The sequence below is a fragment of the Sceloporus undulatus genome, chromosome 3, assembly GCF_019175285.1.
Source record: "Sceloporus undulatus isolate JIND9_A2432 ecotype Alabama chromosome 3, SceUnd_v1.1, whole genome shotgun sequence".
NCBI classification, from domain to species: Eukaryota; Metazoa; Chordata; class Lepidosauria; order Squamata; family Phrynosomatidae; genus Sceloporus; species Sceloporus undulatus.
The window spans coordinates 125,981,171-126,008,597 of NC_056524.1; the positions used below are offsets into that span (position 1 = coordinate 125,981,171).

The following is a 27,427-nucleotide window of genomic DNA, read 5'->3' on the forward strand; positions in this document are numbered from 1 at the left end:
TCAGGTATTATCCAGACCCTAATCCTAGCAGGTGGCCCTGAAATTTGACTATGATTATTTTATTATGTCCTGAAGAACATAGCCAAAAATTGTTAAACTACCTTCCAGAACTTACCTCAGTGTCCAGTGTGCTCTGTGATCTTGAGCAAGTTGGATCAGAAGTAAGTCTGCTTGAATTGAATGGGATTTGCTCCCTGATAAATCTCAAACTGTTTTTTCTTATTTTGTATTTATTGGGTCTGTAATTTAACTGTTTTAATCTATAGAGTAAACCAAAACCTTTAAGTGGCTAATTGATGATGGCAAATGTTAATCAGTAGGGTTGTGTCTCAGATCACACTCATTGATTATTTCCAGATATTTGGCTTTTCATTTAGAAATATAATAGAGAAGTACAGCAGATTATCACACTCGAGTTCACTGTGGTTAAAATGCTGGTTAAACACTCCAGAAACATGAAGGTGTGATAGCCGGTCACGCTTCTGAAGCATCACTGAAGCGTCCCCTGACTTCTCCTGTCAGCAAAGCATTTACAGAGCAGCCATTTCTTCATAACGGAAGTTCCCGTTACGGAAGAAACGGCTGCTCCGTGAACGCTTTGAGGATGGGAGAGGGGACACTTCAGTGACACTTCAGAAGCACGACCAGCTATCACACCTTCATGCTCCTGGAGCATTTTTCAGGCCTTTAACCCACAGTAAGCCTCCTGTGTGATAAAATGGCATGTCTATAACTGTGGGGGCTGACTTTTGTGTACTCATTTATCTGACATTTCCCACAGTTAGTTAAAAAGATACCTATATTTTAGTTTGGATTACATATAGTTTTAATCACTGGAACTTTAAATATCCACTCAACTATGAAAGATGGGTTAAGAAGTACCGACATGAGCAGTCTCGGACTAGTTGGCATGTATGAGACAAAGAAAACTGCAAAAACTTGCAAAACCTTCAGTGCTTGGGCTGAACTAGGGAGCTGTACATCAGCGAGACTTTGCTTGGACCACACCAGGAAGGAGATGTCAAGTGTGGGAATGTCACCAATATATATATGTATGGACTGTGTATGTGTGTGTGAGGAACAGGCTGAGAGTTGATGGCTGGGGGCTAGAGTTAAAATGGAAACTGTTTCTATACACACAGCCAGCATGGTGTAGTTGTTAGTGAATGTGACCTGGGGCGCTTTCACACTACCCAGTTATAGAGCTATCATTGCTCTTGAATGGCCATGATTCTGTCCTCTGGAATTCTGGGATTTGAAGTTTGAGAGGGGCATTCAGAGTTCTCAGCCAGAGAGTTCCTCTACTGCTTCTGCTCAAACTATATGCCCCAGCATTCTGTAGCATGCAGCCATAGCAGTCAAAGTGGAACCATAGTGCTATAGAGCACTGTGAAAATGCCCAAGGAGCATGGAGCCCCATGTTTAAAAGTTCCCTTGACCATGAGCTGCACAGGATAATTGTGCTATTAACCATGTGCCAGCCATTATCTTTCAAAATCAATATAAATGAGGGGAATCTCTGTGCACAGTGCCTTGAGCTGCTTACATAAAAGATGCAATATAAATGTAATACTATTAAAAACATTCCTGTAAAATGTTTAAAAAGAAAGTCATATATTCAGAAAGGAGGCATAATAGTGTAATTGTTGTGTACCTTCAAGTCTTTTCTGACTTACAGTAACCCTATCACAAGGTTTTCTTGGCAAAATTTGTTCAGAGGAAGTTTGCCATTGCCTTCCTCTGAGGGTGAGAGAATGTGACTTGTCCAAGTCCACCCTGTGGGATTCCATGTGTGAACAGGGATTTGAACCTTATCACACTATCAAAAAAGACGGGAGCATAGTTATATACCCCCCATCAATATCATGCAATAACACTAAGATTTTCACACAGTGTCTCATGATGTTGCAGTTATTGCTTAATTATCTTGCGATTATCCCATGAACAAAGAGGCATTCTGGCACCACTTGTTATTCATGGAATTTTCCCATGAATAAAAAGCGGTGCTAGATTGCCTCTTTATTCACAGGATAATCGTGCGATAATCCCAATGTCGAGTGACATTGTGTGAAAATGTTACTGTTATTGCACAATATTGACGGGAGCAATATTTAAACTTATAAAGCTCTGTAAATTTACACAGCACTGTACATGCAATCAATTAAAATAGATAAAATACTGTAATAGCCGTATAGACATTGTAACACCTGGAAAATACCTATGAAAATATGCAACTACTGGGGGGAAATTATCCTGAGAGGCAAATATACGGTATGCTTGTACTAGAGGGGAAAATGTTTAAAACTAAACACACCAGACCAGTTAAATGGTTAATAGGAATTGGGGCATGGCTTAGCCATGCATTTAGAGACAGTGATGTCATCCAATTTCCTCTGTTTGCTTGGCTCAGCAGATCTTTGGATCATGACTATTTAATCCTGCAAATCCAGTGCCTTGATGCCAAGATCAGGAGAAGCTGAGTGGCATATGTTTCAAATTCACCCTGTTTGTGCTTGTTGAGGTCAAACTTTACCAGGCTGGAACATATACAAAAGTCATTTTAGCTTACCTCGATATCAAATTAAAACAACAACACCTCACTAGGGCATGTGATTGTTTTGCATTCTGCATTTAATATATAAAGTATCATATATAATCTTAAAAATCTTCACAGGTATTGCACTGTTATAAAGGATTATTCAATAATATGTTATGAGACCCATGTTGCCAAAGGGTGGCTGTGGCTCAGAATGAATAGCTTGCCTTAAGACACCTAGTGTGTTCTTGGCAGGAAAGAGAATTAGATTCATAGTTTATCCGAAGGATTCATAACTCAGTTCTGATTTATAGCTCAGTTTTAGTCACTACAACAGACCAGCCTACATTGGCAAGACAGCTGCAGTGTCTTGCACATACTTCCGTCCAGGTTAAATAGAACAGGCAGCTTCAAAGATGTTAGATGGAAAGAATTTTGGGATCCATTCCCAGTCGAAAGAGAGAGATAACAAGTTTGAAGCAGGTTCATTTATTCATTTTCCTATTGCACTTAAGCAACACAGTTTTCTTGTTTTATTAGTCTTAGCAGATCAGAGAAATGTACACACCCAAGATTAACTTTAAAATTTGCCAGCTAATTCCACTGCCACCTCTTGCAAAAACAAAACAAGAACCTTTTTTCATCGTTGGTGAAATTGTAGAGAAGCAACAAAATATTGGAATATGATCAATTAACCAATAAATGGAATACTAGGTATAAAAATAGAATTGAAACCAGAGATATTTTTATTAGGAATTTTGGATGACAATTTGGAAAAAAAAATGGAAAAATACTATTTTATCTGTTAGCTATAGCTAACAGAATCGTTTTCACCCAAAATTGGAAAAAATAATTAATTCCCACAAAAGAGGACTGGATTTGGAAAATATATGATATCATGGAAGCAGATAAACTAACTCAATTATTAAGAGATAACTCATTAGAAAACTACTATAAGGACTGGACTACTATAAGGATTATGTTAATAATTTTACAGATTAAAATTTAGTTAAATCATAGGAGAGAAATTCAATAACAAGGAGATAAGAAAAGGATAAGTAAAGGGGGAACCATATTATAAGTCTATAAAGATTGAAATATTTAGAAGTGAGGAAGTCTTACGATACTGTTTTGTGTGTGTGTGGTTTTTTTTTACTGCTTTCCTTTCTTTTTCTTTTTCTTTAAATAAAAAAAATGAATGAATGTTGGTAAGATATAAAGAAACAGAAGGAATATAAAGGTTGATAAAAGACATATTTGATCATGATGTATTCCAATATAATGATATATTGTTCTTTTTGCTTTTTTATATTTTGGCATATTTGTATATTTGTCTGTTAAATAAAAAAGTTTTTTAAAAAAGAATAGGTTGCTTACGTAAAACGATGGTTCTTCCAGTGTTCATCTGTGCACTTGTACATATGGGTCATGCTGCACCTGCATGAAACATGTCAGAAGCTGTGTGTCTTTTCTCATTCTGTCCACTCCGTGCAGATGCTTCCGTTGAGTACATATGCACCTATTTTGCTTGGTTTCTCTTTCTGAGAGCAATGGTGACAAGATGCCTTTGCTGAAAATGATTCTCATCTTTCAACTTCCAGAGGTCAAGCCATTTCCTAGTCATTCTGGGATATTACCTATAATTTCCCTAATTAAAGATGTAATTGACACACTGGCCATGCCATTGAGTAACTATTAAATACCTTTATCAAGTCATTCTGGCCCTCTTAAACCTTTACCCCTTTACCTTCCATTCCCCAGAGTCTTCAACCCAGACTAAACAATTTTATAACACTAGATCTGATATACGTCTTCTTACAAACTGATTGCCTGCCTTCTGTTTCTTTGACAAGCTGTGAGTTTGACATCTCAGTGGGTGACAGAAACAGAATGTTGGAAACTAAGTATAAAAATGTGTGTGTGTGTCTTCAAGTTGCTTGTTGACTTATAGAGATGCCATGGATTTCATAGCATGTTCTTAATAGGCGGTTTTGCTAGTTCCTTCCTCTGGAATATAGCCTACATTGGCAGTCTCTCAACCAGGGACTAAACAGGGTTGACCCTGCTTAGCTTCCAAGATCAAATGGGATCTGGTACATTTGGGTTTTTAGGCCAAACTATAAAAATAGCCAATTTAAAACACACACACACACACACAAGCAAACAGACTTAATATTGAACAAAGCCTTCATAAATCCACATTTTTAAGTTGGACTACACACTGCCTCATTAAGCTTCATTGCTGAGCAATGTCTTAGTCATCAAGAAGGCAGGCAAATGGCTGGCATAATGGCACAGATGCTGCTCATATCTGGAAAAAGTCCAATAGCACTTAACGTTTGAGAGAAGAGTGGCAGTAGTGGTGGGGACACACCACCAAGACAATACAGAGCCTCATTAAATCATTTTCTGATTTATTTTCAGTTTGCATCATGCTCCAATTCATCAAAAACAACCTTTAAGGTGGGCATGTTGTTATTAACTGCTTAAGTCATGCAAATTCCAGAAGCCCCCAAAAAGTCCAAAAACGGGCTTACTGCTGAACAACAACAACAACAAAAAACACAAAGGCGTGGTACATACTGCCCTTTTGCACTGTACTGGCACCGCTTTTAGGGTCAGGGACCGTGTGGCAACTGCACTGTCCCTAAGCCTAATATGCAGCAGGGGCGTTACAATGGCGGTGCCCCATGTACACGGGCACCGCCATTGTAACGTAAGCACCGCGCAACATCTGCACATTGCTGCATATTGCTTATGTAGAGTGTGCCATTGGCACACTTGTTACGTCTGCCCTGTGGCGGAAAAGGAACCTGCTTTTCCCAGGTTCTTTTTCATCTGGAGGGAAGCCACACGTTTTGGCCGCTGTGGCTTCTCTCCAGAGGAAACAGGCTGCTGGCAGGCCGCTCTTTTCGGGCAGTCTGTCCCAGGCCATAAATAATGACCACTGAGGAACTACATTCATTCAAACCCAGATAATGAGGAAATTGAAATAAAGATTTTCCATACCTTGAATCAAACACTGATCAGAATCGAGACTGCATCCAAGAAATCAGAAGAGTAGGAATGGGAAGGGCAGCCGTGAAAGAACTAAACAAGATCCTAAAGTGTAAAAATATACAACTAAACACTAAATTCAGAACTCTATTCCCCATCACCTTCGACAGCTTGCAACAAGTACATTGTGCATTTCGGTTGGATAATAAAGATATCACTCTTTGGTGGATTTTTGTTTGAATTTGCCAACACAGCTCCCCCTTCATGTTACCATGTACAGATATGAGAGCTGGACAGGGAAGAAAACAAACTAATTTGCGATGTGTGGTGCTGGAGAAGAGTCCTGAGAATACTGTGGCTGGCCAAAAAAGATAAACAGTTGGGTCCAATAATTCTCCCTGGAAGCAAAGATGACAAAACTGAGGCTGTTGTACTTTGGCCACATCATGAGAAGGCACAATTCATTAGAAAAGGGTGTTATCAAGTCTGGAATTTTATAAAAATACCCCCAAAATCCCTATCCCAAAATGCATCTGTGGAGGTAATCAGGTGGCCCCTTTTCCCTGGCATCACTTGATCATAGAGGCCTCCAAGCAAGTTCTGCATCCATAGGGTGAAGTATGTCTCCTGATGACCCTAATGGAAAGGCGTTATGGGAGCTGTCCTTTGGCTGCCATGACCTGAAAGTGGAGAGACCACGTAGGCAGCAGCCTTACTTAGGAGTTGCAAACAGGAAATATTCCTTCACACCTAGGAGACAGATTTATGACTGGGAGATGTTTCACAGACACAAGCCATTCCGGCAACAATAGTTTTCCCATGGCTGGGGATGCCTATGGATCAAGTGATGTGTAAATTTGGTTTACTTTGATGTAGGACAAGAGCCTCCACTGGCTACGTGACTAGGAACCTATTTAAAGTCCAGTTTTTCCTTTGTTCGAAGTTCCATGTTAGAATTCAGACAGGCTTCATGTCAGTCTGAGTTCTGATATAGTTCCAATCCACTCCCCCTCCTTCCTTCCCCTCCGTGTTGCTGAGTCTTCATCAATCTGGACCTGGAGCACCACCAATACAGGTGAATATAACCATATTCCTGAGTTCTTGGATGATTGTGCGAGTGTATGATTGTCTTATGTGTGAATGAATAATAAACAGTATTCAGTTTTCATAAAACTTGTCTCTGTTGACCTATTTACCTTGGCTACCTTCGTATACATAGGATAGAGACCGCTCCTCTGTTTGAGCTAATGATAAATTCCCCAGACCAAGGTCTCCTTATTTACAAGGGAATAATGCTGGGGAAGGTAGAAGGCTGCAGAGAGGCAGACCATACACCTGATGTGTAGATTCAATCAGGGAGGCCAGAGCAGACGTCCACAATTTGGATGATGCATGTCTCAGATGGAAAAACAGCACAGCCATTAGTGTTAAGTATGTTATATATAAATATGTGTGTTGGGGGGGGGAGCAAAGTAAAAATTTCTGCTATCATTAATATGTCACTTTCTAAATATTTTTATTTTTAAAAACCTGACTTCTTGCATAAAAACACATCCATTTACTAGTCCTAAAAGGAAGAGGAGCAACTAGCAAGAGTACTAGTATGACCTCCTCCCACTTCCTTCATAATTGCAGAATTACATTATGAGCTTATGCAGTAAGTGAAAGTGTGAAAATACATGTCCGCTTTCAAAACTCTCTTCTCCTGTACTGGCGTACCACACTTGGTTGCAATATAACCACAGTGGTTACCACGCTGTGGTCATTAATACAAATACAGGGTCCATGTAGAAATAATGCAGTTTGACACCACTTTAACAGCTGTCCCTCCATCCTATGGAATCCTGGGATTTGTAGTTTTATAAGTAACACTATTCAATGTCATCAGCTAGAGGAAGACTTTAATAGGAATCTTAATGAAGACGTTAAGTGGAATGGCCTGCCGGAAGAGATGCGTCACATTACAGTACCACCTTTTAAAAGAGCTGTTAAGATGGAGCCCTTCTGGCAGGCTTTTCCCAACTAGATCCCCAGCCACCAAAACAAGGCCCACTTGTTATACCCTGACTTGGCTGCAGTTGCTGTTTGTTTGTTTATTGTTTTAAGATATATTTATGCTATGTTTTAATTCCAAACTGTTTAATTGTATTTTAAGGGGTGGGTGGGATTTTGGGATGTGGGAATGTATGTTTTAATTGCTGTAAGCAATTACAGAATGTATTACAGAAAGGGTCGGGATAAATTTTATCATTATTATTATTATTATACAAGTGTGGTCTCTCTCCATAGTTTTTAACCACAACGAAAGGTGGAAGCATCTGCACAGCCTTCATTTTTGTCTCCCACTTATTCAGACTTGTAACAGCAGCATCACTTCTGTGGAACCATCTTTGCCTGCAGTTAAGATGACTGCAAGGTTGTTGTTGTTGTTTGCCTTCAGGTTCTTTTTGACTCACGCTGGACCCAAAGGGAAACCTATCATGGGGTTTTCTGGGCAAGATTTGTTCAGAGGAGCTTCCCCTGAGGCTGAGAGAGTGTGACTCGTTGCCCAAGCATCCAATGGGTTTCCATCGTCTCCAGAGTCATAGTCCCAATGCTCAAGCCGTACTAAATATTGACTTTAATGTACACTTATTGTATTTCCTGAATGGATTAAGAATTTTAGAGCCTAGTTGCAATCTGAGGTGTGTGGTTGTGCTTTGCTGAAAAATAACATGGACTGCATCCACACTGGAGAAATAACCCAGTTTGGCACCGCTTTAACTCTTTGTCTGGCTCAAGGGTGTGGAATTCTGGGACTTGGAGTTTGTTGTGGGGCCCACAACAAACTCCAACTCCCAGAATTCCACACCCTTGAGCCAGGGCAGTTAAAGCGGTTCCAAACCGGGTTATTTCTCCAGTGCAGATGCAACACGGGTTTTTCTTAGCCACTATTTCTAGTTGCAGCCGTTGCTCTCGCGCGCCCCCCAAAGGCAACCGAACGAACACACAAAGAAACAATCAAACAGCGAAAGAGGGACGTCCAACGGGAAGGAGCAGCTTTCTACGCATGCGCTGCCCTCCCTGCGCGAGTCAAAGACCAGGAAGTAGAAGGAGGGGAAGAAGAGGGTGGGTGGGGCCACACAAAAGGAGATCGTTGCGCACGCGCACTCCCGACCGAGGTGGGCGGGTCACACACGGAAGAGAAAAGACAGTGGGAGAAAGAAAAGACGAAGGGGCGGGGGAGAAGAAGAAGCGCGCGCGCGCGCGTGAGCGCATGCGTGTACGCATCCCGTCTCGCGCCCTGGGCTCGGGCCTAAGCAGCAGCAGCAACTCGCTTCCCGCTCTGCCTAGTAGTCTGCGCATGCGCGAGGAGGGAGGGAGGGATCGCGAGGGCAAAGGGGGCGGGGCGTAAGGCCTGTCAGTCAGCCCAGCAGTCAGTCAGTCAGGAGGTGCTGGCCGGGCGGGTGGGTTTTGGTTTGTCTCTGTCGGCGGCGATGGCAGCAGCAGGAGGGCCGTTGAGGCGCTGAAGGAAGGAAGGAAGGGAGGAAAGAAGGGCGGAGCGTGAGGAGGAGGAGGAGGAGGAGAAGAGGAGGGGGCCATGAGCGCTGTCCCTGCCTCCTGTAGCGGCTCCGCGCCCGGCGGCGGCGGTGGTGGCTTCTTCCTTTTCCCCAGCAGCAGTGGGACCTGCGCGGCCATGGGGCCCGGGGAGCCTGCCGCCGCCGCCGCCGCCGCCGCCTTCGCATCCCAATGGCCGGCCCCATCAGCAGCGTCAGGGCTGGCCTCTCCTTCTGGCGGAGCAGGAGGAGGAGGAGGATGCCGTGGCCGCTACCAGCTGCTCCTTTCGGGCCGGGCCTTGGCGGAGAGGTACCGGAGGATCTACACGGCGGCGGCGCTGAGCGAGAGGGAGCAGGCCGGGGGACACCTGGGGAGGTAGGACGCGCAGGAGGGAAGCGGCACATGGCGGCGCCCTCGCGGCGGAAATAATCCGCTCTGACACCGATTTAACTGCCACGGCGCCCACGACGCAGCCTTTGTTACCCCCGGAACCCCATCTCCCCCACAAACACCGCTCTAGGAATCTCCTGGTCCTCCAGCGCAACTCTATGGCCCACGCCTGCCAGACTTTGACCATAGAGTTGCACTGGAGGAGCTACAAACGCCTGGCGGAGTAGCGTCCTCTCTAGGAATCATCTCTATGGTGCAACTCTGGTCAGCATCCAAGAGACATTGGCCACAGGGTTGGCACTCAAACCCTGGCCTCGGGTGCCTTAGTCCAGCGCTCTAACCACTCTGCCACACTGTGTCTTTTCCATTGAATTGGGTCCCAACACTATAGCCCTACGTATGTGGCTTCTAATCCCATTGTGTAGAATTGGGTTCAACACAAGGCAAGTGGGTTGTAATGTGGGGAAGGTGTGATTCTGCTGTCTCTGAGAGCCCTGCTAAACATTTCCTACAAAGGCATCCCTGCTGCTTCAAGCGAATGGACGCAGCCAGGGGCCAATACCTCATGGCTTCCTTGGATATATTGGATTAGGAAGCCACTGCTTTCTCTTTTGTTGGAGGCTCACATGGGTAGTTCAGCTATGGGTCTCTATGCTAGTGTACCTCTTGGTAAACCTTTAGGAAGATAACAAGGCATGCCAGAGTTAGCGTCATAGTCCTTGTCTTGCAGTGCAGGGTACATTGTCAGCATGCAGCCTGTTTTGTCTTGAGCATTAAACCATTGTCACTGTTATCATTTGCAGTGTCCTGTCCCCTTAATCCACATTTGCCTGAATGCATGCAAACTAAGGGAGAAAGAGGACTTGCGCTTAATGTTGGATAATTCTTAATAAGAAGAAGTCACATCTTTCAAGGCAGTTGTAGATTTCCACAAATTGAAACCTGATGCCTCAGGCCTATTCTACTGATAGTCTTTTCTTCCCTTCTTGTAGGGTTGCCTACCAAGGGATACATGCCAGAATATTAAGTTCAGGGAGGCATTCCCAGGCATTGCGTGATTGTTTATCTGGTTGATATTTGATGTTTTTAATTTGTTGCCTGCTTATTTTATCTACTTCTACCTTGTATTATTATCTATTGTTTTATATGGATATTGTTATAATCCTGTAGAATGTGCACCATTGGCAGGTTTTGTTGTTATCGATTTTACTGACACTATGTACAGCGCTGTGTAAATCTACAGCGCTATATAAGTAAAGTATAGTAATAATAATAATAAAGTAGAATGTGAAACCAACCTCTGAATTTTGACAATATCAGTTTTGCTTGCAAGCAAGGATTTTATTTAAACCATGTGGATTTTGAACATAACACCTGACACAACATCTTCCCCCTCTGGAAGAAAGGAGATTTTTCCACATGAGTCCTTTGCAGACAGTATAGGTGTTACCAGCTAATTGAACAGAAGTGAACATGCTGTCTCAGTTTACTGTACAAGCATATTAAACTTGTAAGGACCTGTCAATTAAGAATACGCCTCTCTTAATGTCTGAGAGAAGATGCACTGCTTTCGGAATAGACAAAGGTTGACCAACATACTGTTTTAGGATGAGGACATAATAAGCTTCTTTACTGTAATGTTAGTATCATCGAGCAACCTGAATACCTGAAATCACAGTTAAAACGTTAGCATGTGCCAGTTAAAGATGACTGGTTGTAATTTTTATTCCTTTAACCCTAGAAGAAAGTCAAAGTTGGAAGAGGTGGCAGATTTCTGTTAAGTGGTACAGCTGGCACTTGTTTATGTGGTCCTATAGATACACGTGGCACTCTTAAAGATCTGGTTTATTTTTGTGCTGAGCAACTGCATGTTGATCGTGGGAGAGGCCAGACCAGGGAGATACCAATAGCAAGGACTGGTGACACACCAAATAAGAAATATGGTATGTATTTGAACTTCTGGCTTTGGGATCATGTACAGATTGAGTAATTTAGGAAGAGATTGAATCCAAGGGGACCGTTCACTGAATTAATCACATTTTTGGCAGAGGCATTATTTATATGTAATGCTAGTCATCCAAAGAACTCTACAAGTTTACTATGCTAATGAAAGGTGACCTATACAAGTTGAGGAAAGAGGTGCTTACTTTGTCTTTGGATTTTATAGCCCACATCCCTTAGTTTAAAAAGCAGAGGTCCATTCTAGACCCGAAAGTACAGGGTTCGTTGTTGTGTGCCTTCAAGTAATTTCTCACTTAATTCTGACCCTAAGGTGGGGATCCGACTCTTATGTAGTCCAACACTCAAACTACTACAACATGCTGGCTCCCAGGTAAAGGTTACCAGTCTACTATTGTATATACCAGTATCACTACAGTTTCCCTGTGACTACACATAGCATTAATTATAATGCTATGTGTACCCTAATCCTGTACATAATCACACATATGCAACAATACAATAAGTAGAAGTTAGCAGTCCAATAACTGATTGTTGGATTTGCCTAAATATATACAGGATTAGGCAATACACAGTGTTAATTATATTCACTTCTTGTGAAACTGTGGTGATACTTTGAAGTAGGTTTGAGTATTTACTGAAGGTGTAAGGTATTTTTTTAATTCACTTTCTTGTAACTGGGGATTTTGGAATAGAAGTGCTTTTCTCCATAGGATAATGTGATTTACACATCTTTTTTAAAATGCAAGATGCCATCTTTTGTTCAAAACAAAAGATGCCAGATCCAGATTTAGATAATGAGCAACAAGTACCAGATTTCTCAGTATCATTTGATTACCCTTGATTTGCTGGAGCCAGTAGCTGACATTAAGGAAGATGAAATTCACAGGAGCCTTAAATAATATTAAGGATATTAGGACTGCTTACAGAGACATACCAGTGTTAGTCTGTTTAAGTATTTAAAAAAAGTGGGAGGGATCTAATACTAGTTAACACAAACTTCCATTGATTTCAGTCTGCTGCATTTATTCAGATACCTGTTCAGAGCATGATAATTCACACATTGAGAAGGCAAGATGTATTATAAAATCCAGGTTGTTGTTATGTGCTTCCAAGTCATTTTTGACATGGCTACACTAATGAAAACCTGTCATAGGGTTTTCTTGGCAACTTTCTTCAGAGTGAGTTTGGTATTGCCATCCTTTGAGGTTGAGAGAATATGTCTTGCCCAGTGGGCTTTTATGTTCAAGCGGGGATTTCAACCCTGGTCTCCAGATTTGTAGTCATCACTGAAACCACTACATCACACTGGCTCTATATTCCCTATATCTTTATGTACTGGGTACAAAAAGAAAGAAGCAGCAGCAACACTATTTGGGAGGAAAGTACAGTGAAAAACTGCACGGTGACTGTTCGTCCCTTTCCAGGGGGTGAGTTTAATTCCTACTCCAAATTGTTGAGGCTGCTACATGGAAATTCCTAGGTTTTGCCTCCTGCTGTTTATAGAATCTCATCTCTAACATCTCCTCTTCGGAAGGGAATGATATTAAATCTAAGCTTATTTTTTCTATCAGTCCTATCAGAATCAGTATTGTCTTTTTGTCGTCATATTTTCTTGGCTGGATAACATGTTGACTGGCCCATCCTGTTAGTGACAGATGCACAACATATGCCCTTTTGGGTGATATATTTGCATTTATCCTGGTTTCCCCCCCTCCTTTGGTCATTACAGTGATTCACATTATCATCTTCTCTTTACATCAACAAGACCTCCACCCAACATTAGGCTTGCTTTAGCCCCCCCCCCACCCCCACCCCAAACAGCAATTCAGTGCTGGTGGCGCGTCGAAGAGAAAGATGGAAGAGGTAGGCTACCTTGTCCCTGGGCCGATGCCAGAAAGTTACATCAACTGCTGGGGCCTCTGGGACACCCCAAAGGATTTTCCCGCGGATTGGATGTAATGGTTGATATACTGAGGGGAGAGATACTTCTGTGATCCCCTTCCACACCACACCAGCCACTGAATGGATGCAGTGGTTTTTTTAAATTATATTTATTATTATTATTATTATTATTATTATTATTATTATTATTATTATTATTATATTTATTTGTATCCCACTGTTTTCCCAGAAGTAGGACTCAGAACGGCTTCATAATATTAAACAAGCAATACAATTAAAAACATAGAAAAGAGGTGCATTAAAAAGGAATTAGATTATTACAATATTAAAACAGATAGCCATTAAAAGAATAAAATACATTTTATAAAGATAAAAGTGTATAAAACACTTTCAAATGAAGCAACATCCCAAGCCGGTCCTTTACATACATTCCATTTTAAAAGCCTGTCTGAACAGGTAGGTCTTAGTCTGCTGGTGGAAGGCCAACAAGAAGGGAGCCATTCTGATCTCCCTGTGAAGGGAGTTCCAGAGTCTAGGGGCAGCCACCAAAAAGGCCCCCTCTCGCCTCTCCACCAATCTTGCTTGGACTGAGCCATACAGGGTTTTAGAGGTCATAACCAGCACTTTGAATTGTGCCCTGAAACAAACTGGCAGCCAGTGGAGCTGTTTCAACAGGGTCGTTATGTGGTCTTTGTAACCTGCCCCAGGTAACAACCTGGCTGCAGCTCTTTGGACCAGCTGAAATTTCCAGACACTCTTCAAAAGCAGCCCCATGTAGTCCAAATGAGATGTAACATTAGTCCAAGGCATGTACTACTAAGGCCAGATGGTGTCTCAAGGAATGGATGCAGCTGGTGCACAAGCTTTAAATGTTCAAAAGCACTCTTGGTCACTGTAGAGACCTGGACCTCCAGGCTCACAGCTGAGCCCAGGAGTACCCCCAAACAGCGAACCTGCATTTTCAGTGGGAGTGTAACCCCATCTAACACAGGCTGGATCCCTATTCCTCGATCTGCCTTCTGACTGACCAGAAGCACATCTATTTTGTCTGGATTAAGTTTCAACTTGTTTACCCTCATCCAGTCCATTACTGATGACAGATACTGGTATAGGACAAGGACAGTCTCCTTGGATTGAGGTGGAAAGGAGTAGTAGAGTATCATCTGCATATTGATGACACTGTACCCCAAAACTCCAGACAACTTCTCCTAGTGGTTTCATGTATATGTTAAATAGCACAGGGGACAACACAGAAACCTAAGGAACCCCACAGGTCAATGGCCAGGGGGTCAAGCAGGAATCCCCCAGCACCACCTTCTGGGTTCGCCCCTCCAAGAAGGATTAGAGTCACTGTATAACAGTACTTCCATCCCAGAGAGGTGGCCTGGAAGGATACCATGGTCAATGGTATCTACTGAAAGGTCCAGTAGAACCAACTGGGACACACTCCCCCTGTCCTGTTTCCTACGTAACTCATCCATCAAGGCAACCAAGGCTGTCTGTTCCATAGTGAGGTCTGAAACCAAATTGAAATGGATCTAGATCGGGACTGCAGCAGCTGAATGGTGAATCTGGGGAGAAGTTTAAGAGATGAGACATACTGTATTTACTTGTCTATAAGTCTAAAAAAATGTCCAAAAGTTTATCCCCAAATACTAGGTCAATTTATTTACAAGTCAGTATGGTAATGTGTTAACAGCTCTTTCAGCTTTCCCCATGCAGTTTCTTTCTGTCCTGACCCAAGCAAATAGTCCTTGGTGATTGATTGATTCATTGCTATTTGTTTAACAGTCCCTATCCCATCCACCAGCTTTGTTGTTTCAGGAGTGAGGGCTGAAACACTGAAGCCTTGTATTGATTGCTACTTCCCTCTGCCATACACACACTGAAGGAGCCTCCCAAGTTTTACACTCGAGCTATCTACGAGTCATGTCAAAAGCCATAATTTTGGCCTCAAAACTTGTGCTTGACTTATACATGAGATTGACTTATAGTTGAGTATATCCAGTAGCGTAGTTCCACCTGTGGAACTTGTTATGCTGTACTCTACCATACAGGTTCTTGGCCTTTATGTGGTCAGGTATGGTTGCGCATGTTTCCCAGTGTAAGTCAAAAATATGAACAACAATTGCATTCCTGTAAGCAGATGGGGGAAAACATGATTGGCTACATCTTCATGGGGCCACTGAAAGGTGCTATATGAAACAGCGTGACAGAATAACGAAGCCATGTTAATCTCAAGGATTTAAGACTCAAGAGCAGATCTGCATGACTTGGCATTAGGTGGGCTAAACTTCTTTGGGCCACAGATAGGCTTTAATTAAATACTATATTAATTAATTCATTATTAATATTAATTCCATCCTACTCCTCCCCTGCCTGGCCCACTCCTCAGGAGAAAGCTGAGTGGCGAAGGAGCCTTTCCCATCCTCCTTCTCTGCCTATACCTCTCCTTGGGAGAAGGCCAAGTGGTGGAGAAGCCTTAAGGGGTGAGTGCTTGCCCATCCTCCTCTTTTGCCTGGGCGTCTCTTCATGAGAAAGCCGGGCAGCAGAAGAGTCTCACAGGACAAGTGTTTGCCCGTCTTCCTCCTCTGCTGCCTGGCCCTGCAAGAATCCTTGCAGGGCGAGCGTTCACCCTTCCTCCTCTGCATAGCCCTCTCCTCAGGAGGAGGCAGAGTGGCGGAGCAGTCTTGAAGTTTTTTCACATCATCACAGTCTGCCCCAAATCCATGCTCATTCTAGAGAGTCTAAGTTCTTGAAAATAACATGGCTTTTAAGCTTCACCTGGCATATGCCCAGAGGCATGACTTAATGTATATTCTCTGATCACTTTCAGTTTTTCTTAGGAGCTGGACAATAAAATTCTCTTTAGTCATTCAGTGGCAGTGATACTCAAGAACAACAGTATTCTGCTTCCACAATGATGGTTCATGGTTCACCCAGCATGGGGGAAGTTGGATGCCTGTAACTGACATGATTTGATATTGTTGTTCTTATTAACTTGCTTTGATTCATCCCTGATTCAGGATAGCCCTGTGGATGAGAACTTTCCAAGCTCCTCTGTCCTCCATTGCTCTGCTTAAGTTTTGTAGAGTCATGTCCATGACTTCCCTGATTGCGTCTGTCCATCTGGCGAGTGGTCTCCCTTTCTTCCCTCCACGTTTGTTAACATTATTGTCTTTTCTAATGAGTCATGCTTTCTCATGATATGTACAAGTACAAGAGCTTTAATTTGATCATCTTGGCTTCCAGGGAAATTTCTGGCTTTATCAGCTCAAGAACCCACTTATTTGTCTTTTCAGCTGTTCATGGTATAGGATTTGTCAAATGTTATCCTAGTGAAAGATCTGCATCTTACTCTTCAGTTATTAACCCAAGAGTCCTGTGCTATTGTTTTTTGTCATGAAAGCCATTGGACATGTAATCTAAAATTGCAAACACTAAATTTATGTGCAGAACATCACTATACATATATTGTACCAGTGCAGAATACAACTGTGGATGCTTTAACATATTTTTATAATTTAGATTTTCTTTAGAATAATTCATGAGCATTTGTAATTTTTTTGGTATTTGTTCTCCAGTTGTCACATCTGTAGATTGGAATACCATGGCTTTGGATGATCCTAACTTTGGTGTACAGTGTCACATTATTACACTTTAGGATCTTCTCTAGTTCTTTCTCATTCCTAGTCATTTTCTTATTTTTTTATTTCAGTCTCCATTCTGATCAATGTTTGAGTTTGGGAAATCTTTGACTATTTTGATTTCCTTGTCATCGAGGATGAATTCATATAGTAGTAGTTCTAAGTCTTTTTGTTTTCTTCTAGTAGTATGGTATCATCTGTGTATCTTAGGTTGTTGGTATTCTTTCCTCCAGTCTTGATTCCTCCTTCCCCTGAGTCTGCATACTATGCTTTCTGCATACAAGTGAACAAATAGGATGATAGAATGAAGTCTTGTTTGACCCCTTTGCCAATAGGGATCCATTCTGTCTCTTCATATTCTGTTCTAACAGCAGTCTCTTGCCTTTGAATGAAGCACATGCCAATCTTCATCTGGAATTCCCTGGTGTGCTAATTTCTTTGCACACTGTTCTTCCTCTGGCTTCCCCCTGACAGAGTCCTGGAGCAGCACCATCTCCAGAAGTGGCAGTGGGAAGGAAGAACTGTCAAAAATGGCCTCTTCCCTTCCTTTGACATTGTGCTGTATTGTGATTTTTTTTAAAGGACATATTTTTATAGCTTTTCGTTCTAACCATAATTTAATTATATTTTAATTTTAATGATAATAACTGTTTATAATTATATTCTAGTTTTTGTATTACGTGCACTTTTAGCTTGACCTGTTTTAACTTTTTATAAGCCACCTTGAATCCAAGAGCTCAGAGAAAGGTGGGAATTAAATAAATAAATGCAAAAAATATATATTCAGGAGGAGCATCTCTTGAGCAGAGTTTTGGTCAGTAGATCTGAATTCAATCCAGTATGTGTTCAGTGTTATAGATAGTTGTTGCTTTGTTGTTGGTTGTTCTTAACTGCCCTCAAATCAACTTCGATTCATGGCGACCATGGGAACAAGATCTCTCCAAGACTCCCTGTCCTCAGTGTATCTGTTCAGGTCCTGCAGGCCTGAGTCTTTCCTGATTGAGTGTAACCATCTGGCATGTGGTCTTCCTCACTTTTGTATTGCCTTTTACCTTCCCTAGCATCGTTGCTTTTTCTAATTATTAATTTTCCTCATGATGTGGTCAAAGTACGACAGATTTGATTTAGTCCTAGGATAGTTTGGGCTTGATCTGTTTTAGTACCCATTTGTTTGTCTTCTTGGCTGTCTACGGTATCCTCAGCACTCCTCTCCAGCACTTGAGAGGATTTTCTTTCTGTCAGCTTTTTTTTACTGTCCAGCTCTTCCTTTCTTGAATCCTGCCTGTACCTCTAGGACTATCCTTACGTTAATGTTCAGAGTTATGTCTTTACACTTTAGGACCTTGTCCAGTTCATTCATAGCTAACCTTACCAGTTCTAGGTTTTTGATTTCTTGGCCATAGCCTCCCTTCTGATTACTATTTAGACCAAGTTATGGGAACTCTTTTAACGGTATCAATTTTCTTGTTGTCTAGGGTAAATTCTTGTAGACCTTCTGTAGCCATTTTTAAAAAATGTTCAGCGTTAATCCAGTTTTAGCACTTTCCTCCTTGATCTTCAGTAATTGTTCCAGGTCTTTGACTCTGCTTGTAGTATTGTGTCTTCTGTGTATCTTAAGTTGTTCATGTTCCTTTCTCCTATCTCTGAATATAAGCCTCAACATACAATATTTTCTGCATACATATTGAATCAATAAGGTGATATTATGCAGCCTTTCCTGACTCCTTTGCAGATTGAGAACCATTCTGTTTCTCCATATTCTGTTCTGACAGCAGCCTCTTGTCCTGAGTACAGGTTATGCATCAAGACATTCAAATGTTTGGCACTCCCATTCCTCTAAGGGCACGCATAGCTTTTCGTGATCTATGCAGTCAAAGCTTGTACTGTAGTCAGTAAAGCTTATGCAGGTTTCTGAAAATATTTTCAGATTGTTTGTCCAAGTGTGAAATCCAGGAGATCTGGTAGCTAGATGTTTATACAACACAGTTTTTGATAGCTCATGTTTTTCCTTTTCAGTCAGTCAGAATGAATACCTGAATGTTTGAAAATACACAGAGAAACACAATTTCCTTTTCTTACTTTTCTACAATTAAAAACTTAAATTGCAGTCAACAGGTGGGGTTGATGTTCCCTGGTAGCACTGAAGAAACCATTCCCTATGGCTTCAACAATTTGAAGCTGTGAATTGCCATGGAATGTTTAAAATGCCCATCTTAAATCTAGTTAAAACTGGTGTTTTCCTCTTTTAAAGAGTTTTGAAGTCAGTTCTAGATATAATGCTTGAAATTAAGTTGTTAACATCTGTCTACAGATGCCTCTTCAGAGAAAGTGTAATAACAGAAAGAAAGAAATAGGAAAAAAATAAAGAAATAAAAAGAAAAAAGAGGGCAGGAAAATGTACTGGATATAGAAAAGCACTAGGCATATACGTTAAACTGACCATACTTCCAAAAATTGGAATTGATGTCTGTAAAATATATATACTGAAGCAGTAAGATCAACTCGCTGTTGAACAACGGTTGATGAATACTTATCTTTCCAGTGTTGGAGTATAAATCATTTTGCAACAGTAAAAACATTTAGGATTCAACAATGTTGACTCATTTAAACTCCACCTCACAGGAGTGATCTACAAATGCCAACATTTTCTGATGTAAAATCAATATGTTGTGTCACATCCAACCAAAATGGAATAATCCCCAAACTTGCTCACATCATGAACATCACATTTAATACTTTGCAACAAACAGTTATAAACTAGGCTAGTTGGTTTCAGTTTCTCTGAGGATATCTCAGTGCGCCTGCATTATATGCGGGCGAGGCTTATGCGGTTTTCAGCATATGCTGGAAGCCTGCGCCGGAAGCAGCTTCGGTGCGCCAGGAAGAGATAATGCGGCACGCACCCAACGGCACCCCATGGGCATGAGCCCCAATACTTGTAATGAGGCTTGACTTTATTCTTTTTTCCCTTGGGGGGGGGGGGGGGGCAGAACGGATCCCTGCGTAAGGGAAGGGCACACTGTATTTATTTTGCCTACATAGCAAGGAGGTCTCAGGAACTGTGAGGTAATGGTCCATATATACTAAAAAAAATCCTGTATAATTTTTAAAAGGCTACAGGTGCTTAACCCAGAATCTCTGCTTTTATTTTCTTGAGCATAATGTCCACATACAATATTTGGTTTATTTTCATAATTGACACTTATTCTCATCATTTGCTCACTTTCCTTAGCACCACAAATAGTATTAGGAGTCAGCCATAACATACATGTTTTTAAATCCTGGTATACAGTAAATCTGAGTTTTAGTAGAACAGTTTGTATTGCCTTGCAAAATCATTTTACTACTCATGTATATATCATGTTTGTATTCAGATTTGGGGGTCACTTACTGCAAATGAGGCCCACAGATGTTTGCAAGCAACTTGTAATTTTACCTCATGAGGAGTCATCTTTAATGGAAATTCTTAGGCAAGAATCTTTAGATTAGGGTAGACAGGCTGTGAGTTTCTGGCATTTGTTGTACTTTTTTTTTAAACTGAATCCTTAGAGCCATCCATTGGAAACTGATGTGAAAGACATAGAGTTAAGGAATTCTGAATCAAGGAATTTGCTTTTGAACATACAAAATATCTAATGCTGATTAGCCCAACCTTCTTTCCCCCATAGTTTATTGTGGAAGTAGTGATCTACCAATAGACTCAGATGTACATTTCTTTTCAGCCCTGCTTTAGACGACTAGAGGGATGCAGTGGCTCAAGTGGTTAAGATGCTTACTCTGCTGATTGCAAGATTGGCAGGTTGGCAGTTTGAGGCCCAATTGCCGCACGATGGGGTGAGCTCCTGTCACTAGTCCCAGCTTCTGCCAACCTAGTAGTTTGAAAGCATCCAAATACAAATAAATAGGTACCACTTCTCAGTGAAAAGGTAACAGCATTTGGTGCAGTCACGCTGGCCACATGACCACCAGAGTAGTCTTCGGACAACACTGGCTCTTCAGCTTAGAAACGGAGATGAGCACCGCCCCCTACAGTCAGTTACGACTAGACATTCATGTCAAGGGACTACCTTTACCTTTTTTAGATGACCAGTTTTGTCTGTTTACAGAAAGATCCACATGATATGTACTAAGGACCTCTCTCAAGAATAATAGAAACATAGATTTGCAAGGGATTTCTGAGGCTTTCTAGTCGTTTTTTTAAGCAGTTACCCCCAGCCTCTTAAAACCTGGGCCAGCCAGTGGCTGAGAAACTAACACCGCAGCCAAATTCTTGCAGCCTTAAACATCACTGCAGTGGGGCCTTGGTATCTGCTGAGGTTTGGTTCTGTAATCCTCCATGGATATCAAAATCTGTGACTACTCAAGACCATTAAATGCAATGACACAATAAAATGGTGTCCCTTATATAAAAGGGCAAAAACATGGTTTGCTTTTTGTAATTTATATTTTTTGGAAAATTTTCAAGCCATGAAATTTTAATCTGTGGATAAAGAATCTGTGTACAGCTGTACAGTGATGGAGCTCTGTTGTCATAGCTATGTCTGACAATAAACACTACCTTTTCAGCCAGGGAATGCCCCAACTGAAGAATATTTGAGGTAGTGAAAGTCAGGGCACTGGGGAAATGAAGTCTGCAGAGCTCTCCTGGTCTTGTAGCACATTGAGAACAGGTAGCTGGGGATGATCCTTCAGGGTCCAGCTACAACTGCTTTTCTCAATGCAAGTGACATTGCAGATGTAATTTTCCAGCACTCTGATCTGCACTGCCCTCAAAATCCTTCAGTTGGGACATTCCCTGGATGAAAAAGTAGGTTTGGGAAGGCGTGTCATGTCCGACCGTTAACTGCAACCACGAATCCTAGAAGTTACAAGATCAGAAGTTCAATTTCTGACCTTTTAATTATTGAACTGGATACTAGCATACATTTTTAGGATACTGGACAAAATATAGGAGCTGTTAACATTTCCACCAATACACCACTAGCAACAGGGCTAGTTTAAGAAATACTTGACTGGTTGAAACAGACCAGAATTTCTCCTTGAGTTCTTTAAGATATTTCAACAGTCACATTTTGGGTTTTCAGAGAGATTTGTTGGTTATAACTTACATGCTACTCTGGGTCCTGTGCAAGGAAACAGGTGGGATATGCACTAATAAATATAAAATACTAAAAAAAGGAAGGACAGTGAAGCTCTTTAATCAGTTCATAATATTGCAACAATCTCAAACTGGAATGCAGACTCTGACATTCTTTATCATAATAGGACTGAAGGTGGCAAGATGGTCTTCACAGGGACATCAAGAAGTAACCCAAAAGTGTCAGAGTTTACCAGTACTGACAATGGAAAAAGGCAGATATCATTGGTCTGTGCAGTGGCATAAAATAAAATCAGGACTGTTCTTAACTGGCCTCCTCATGCCGTTATGGCTAGTGTGCATGGAGGTTTTTCAAGATTTGTTGTCAGCAGTTTATTCACAACTAATGCTATATTACACATTGTTACAGGTTGAATATCCCTTGTCAGAAATGCTTGGAACAAGAAGTGTTTTGAATTTTGGAGTTTTGGAATACAAGTTTATCAAATGGCATAGGGAAGCTGCAGAGGTGGTGGTAAGCTCCGTTTTTCTCTGAAGAGAGCAGCAGAATGGAGGGAGATAGCATGGCTGAGTTTGCAGCCACACTTTGCACAGGCAGCAACCCCTGTGGCTGCTTCTGTTGCTCCTCCTCCACTTTCAGCCAAAGTGAGTTCTAGAGTGGGACATGGCAGCAGTGGCTACTGGTGATTGCTTCTAGCTTTGGCCTGGAGGAGATGGCATGCCCCCCCCCCCCAAAAAAAAGGTCTTCTCCTTGCTTCCTCCACCAAAGCTCAGATACCAGTCAGTACTTTTCTTACTCAAGTCTTCTGTGGATGGGAACCCAGTGATCACAGCCAACTCTGACAGTGGCGGCAGGACTGCTAGCTGCCTGTTTCTACCTTCAAAGCAGCAGCTACAGCACTCTTGCTCCTTCTCCAGGATCTCTCTCTGTCAAGACACCAAATTCAGAATTCAGGCTTCAGTAGTTAAAACTCAGTAAACCTTTATTCTGTAACTGTAGAACCAGTCCAGAGACATTCATTATCAGAACTAAACAGCAAGCGTTAACATTGCTCAATTAAACTGTGTACAATTTCAAATTCATGAGAAGCATAATTCTCATTTGTAATAATTAATAAATGCATCTGCCCCTCTCATTCCCATATCCTCTTTTCTTTGTTGTTATAGCTAGATTCTTTTCATAGGATGACCTTGAACAGGCTAGACTCATGCCCGTCTCTCCTCCAGTATTACCTTACCACTCATGTCTGAGATCACCATGTCTCTGCAATAGCCATTTTCACAGCAGCTTCCCAATATTTTATGGCAGGAAGGGTGCATTTGTAACCCCTGAGACTTTCTAGCATCTCTCTCCAGCCTTGTGAGCAGGAGCACATCAGAGCTCTTCTTGGGGCCAAAACTGGAGACGGTTGCCAGCAGCTGCTGTTGCCACGTCTTACTCTGGACCACAGACGTGAAGGCCTGTGGAAAAATTAGGGGGGAAAAAAACTATTTTTACCTGTGTCTCCTGAATCATGCTAAAATAAAATATTCCATAATTGATTTTCTTCCTTTTTTCAATTTTTTGTTTTTTCTCAGAAAAAAATTCTGAAGAGAAAAAAAACAAGAACAAATTGAAAAAAAGTTACAAAACAAATTATTGAATATTTTATTTTAGCATGATTCAGGAAAAACATGGACAAAATGAATCCCCCCCCCTAATTTTTCCATGGGCCCTCACATGTCTACTGTGGACCACTCTGAGTGGTAGTGGTGAAGTAGCACCAGCCATTGTGGCTGCCACTTGTGCAAAGCTTGGCTGCAAACCTGGCTGTGCCATCTCCCGCTCTCTTATTATTCTCTTCCCCCCAGAGGTGGAGGAGCCTGAAGAATGTGCGTTTGGCCACTGGGGCTTGCCACCACCTCTGTTGTTGCCCTATCAGGTTGGCCTTCAAAAAGTTGGTGATTTTGGATGAGGAATATTCAACCTGTAGTTATGATGTAGGTATGTTAATGGCACAGTATTTTGTATGCTTCTTGGATGGGGGACTGCCAACGAATAGCACATGCTGCAGCCGATATTCAGAGAAACACAATGACAAACCTCTTCTGAGTATTCCTTGCCTAAGAAAACCTTGTGAAATTCACAGCGTTGCCATAAGTCAACAAGTGAGTTAAAAGCACATACTTGTACTAGAACATGAAAATAACTAGTCAGTGGGTTATTAACAAGTTAGCTTTTATAGATCAAAACAAAATGCAACTAAACAGTATATAGAATAAATATTTTTTTAAAAAAGCATTAAACAAACTATACTATTAAAACATTAATTTACAGTGTATTAAAACATGTTTAAAATACATTAAGTTGAAAGTACAAGATACAGTACTGTACCATAAAATCCTCATGCTACAGCCAGTTAAAGGCTGAAAGTCTTTCTAAATAAAAGGTCTTTGCTTGCCAGCAAAAAGAGAGCACTAGATTTCCGAGCTGATGCTAAAGTTAATCCTATACTTTAACAAGTAATTATTTTTAGAAGATTTCATTGGGGTGGATGGCTCTTCCTCTAGCAGCTTCAATAAAACAGGAAGGCCAAAGAGGAAGAAGCGTTAGGATTGGATGAAATGCATCATATGACTTTGTTGCTAGGCTGGTTGATCTGCTTGCTGTAGGGAGAAGGAGAGAAAGCTGTGATCTGCTTGCTGTAGGGAGAAAGAGAGAAAGCTGTTGTTCAGGTAGGACAGCCAACAATTTCCAGATATGTTGAACTCCTCCCATCCACAGGCAATTCTGTTACTGTCTTTGTATTTCATATTACAGGTTCACTTGCAGGTAAGGGGAAGGCAAATTTAAAACAAAACGAAAGCACTTTTGAAGGTTCCAGAAACAAAATACGCCACAAGGGGCAATGGTAACGACTTCCATGGTATAGTCTGTAAATCCCACGATGTATTCTAGAAACAAATGTTTTCAATTACAAAGTAGTTGCGCTGCTATCTGTGCTGCTACAAGGGCACCATAATCGCCATGGTGCATGCTGCGCAAGAGTGGTGTCATCATAGTGCACACCATCTGGTCGGGCGTGCGCCAAGATGGTGCCTGGGTGCCAGCACAAGGTCTTCAGGTGTGTAAACGCTCAGCCCTCACTGAAGCCTAGTTTGGGTCCAGCCCGGCACAAAGTGCCAGTCTGTACACCCTGACAAAACGACACAGCCCAGATTTCCATAGTATTGAGCCATGGCAGTTAAAGCAGTGTCAAACTGCATTAAATCTGCATTGGAGAGTCAGCCTTAGTTAAGTATACTAAGTAGTTTATACAGGATTCTGGCCAGATTTCAAAACTGAATGGTATATACAGTAGTTAAGTATGTATAGAGCCACTGGAATACTGTACTAGCTGTTTGGAGATTGATTTCTAACACTGGAGGTAAATACACACACACTTTAACTAAAACAAAAATGCTTATAAATTATACCAAACCATTTCATACTCCAGTCTATTTATCCATATATATTTGTATTGATCAAATTATAAAGTAAGATTATATTTGATAAGTAAGTACTCTGTATACATGTCAATCATATACTAGGGAAAATATCCTCGATGGCTTCAAAATGTCTGGAAATGTTACATTTACAGTGTTGATACACAGTATTAAATGATTCAGTGATAGTGGGGAAAAGTTTTACATGTCCATTAAAAAAACACTTATGGCTGCTTCCCAGAAGTCCTGATTATTAGCCAAGTTGCCTGGGACTTCTGAGAACTGAAGTTCAAAACATCTGGAGGACCAACGTTTGGGGATCACTGGATTAAAGGAATTTGGGATAGACTTAAATGAAACAAGTCAGATTAATGGTGTGAAATGAAGGGCTGTACTAGGCAAAGTGAAATTTAACACAGAGCATACTTTCCCAAGTAGCTGCCAGTAGCTGCTTTATAAGAAAAAAAAGACCCTGTTTGTTTTGTTTGACATCTAAATGTAAGACAAATAGTTTTGCTTCATGATTGTTCATGTTGGTCATGCATTGGGAAAGTAACAAAATGTGTTGTTTCTTAATGCATCTCATGATCATTTTTAAGAACTACTGATTTTTGTCACTCTTCATGCCTGTGGCATGATGAATTTTTCACACCTCTGTGTTAAATGTAGAATTATCTTAATATTTAGTACCAGGGCTATGGATGGAGTTAGTGTGCCAAAGCTCCCAACTGTGATTCCTCTGTTTTTCTACTGTCCTGCTCCAACTGTTGCATAAATGGTAAATGTATATTACTTAGAACAAGTTTACTGAAATAACAAGGGATTTCACTACCACCACTTGAATCAACAGGGAGTTTACTACTACTACGACTGATATTTATTTATAGCCTGCCGCTCCCCAGAGGATTGGGGCGGGTTACAATAAAAAATAAAACATAGTAAAATAATAACACAATCCCTAACCCACAATTTAAAATACAACAACATAAAAATCAGTTATTAAAATCGCATTAAAAATTACAATAAAATTTAATCCCGATTACAATGAGGTGATTTAAGGGAGAGTTTAGGTTGATAGAATATGAAATACATATTTGTATTTAATTTTCTGAGTAAGAAACCTTTTCTAAAGTCTGATTAAATATGCAACAAACTGGACATTCAACATTATAAATTTTTATTTTGAAGTCTTAAGTTGATACGTTCTACTGACTCCAACTCTGACTCCAACCCAAAATTCCTCCCAGCTCAGACTCCAACTCTACAGGCCTGTTTCATACACTCCTTGATCCTTTGGAACTGTTTGCCCTTTTTGTACAAGTAGCAAGCCAGTTGTAATTCCAAAATGCTAAATGTTCTTTTGTAACAACAACAACAACATTATTTATTGCACCTTTTCCCCCAAAGGTGATACATCAGAACGTATACAATCAAATATTTGAAACACAATATATGCAAATGGCAGTTAAGCAGCACTTTGAAGAAATGTTACTACTGTGGCACCGCCTGATTGTCCATTTCCTTAGAATAGTGCTACTGTTAGCCAATGTAAACTGCAATTTTTTCATGCCAGGGTAGAAATGACATAACTTAAAAGTTTCATGGAATGAACATTTATTGCCCCCCCCCCCCCCCCCCCCAATGCCTTCTGTAGAAAATCTCTGTGGAGGATTGGGCCTGTTCTGAATAATGTGCTATGGAGTGGAACAGCTGCTGGGTGAGAGGGAAGTAGCTTTAAGAAGGCCTGGGATCCCAAATACATGAACTTCAGGATGTTCACAGAAGAAACATTGTCTGTGCTCTTTTTGCCACTTTCTCCTTTGCACCCCATTCCATTTTGTGTAGCAGAGCTCCACCAACCTTCCAGAGACATTTTATGAGAAGCACAGGTGA

The 27,427-nt window shown here is 41.2% G+C and overlaps 1 protein-coding gene across 13 annotated transcripts in view; it reads left to right on the forward strand.

Moving 5' to 3' along the window:
- The first annotated feature begins 8,994 nt into the window (after nt 1-8,994).
- Nucleotides 8,995-27,427, forward strand: part of MYCBP2 (MYC binding protein 2) — a 176,381-nt gene continuing 157,948 nt past the window's right edge. For 12 of the 13 annotated variants that reach the window (XM_042460905.1, XM_042460907.1, XM_042460909.1 and 9 more), the window contains exon 1: nt 8,995-9,445. In XM_042460905.1, coding sequence (XP_042316839.1) covers nt 9,114-9,445 — 332 coding nt within the window. In that variant the 5' untranslated portion in view covers nt 8,995-9,113. The remainder of the gene's footprint in view (nt 9,446-27,427) is intronic. The other variant, XM_042460917.1, reaches the window with a different exon arrangement.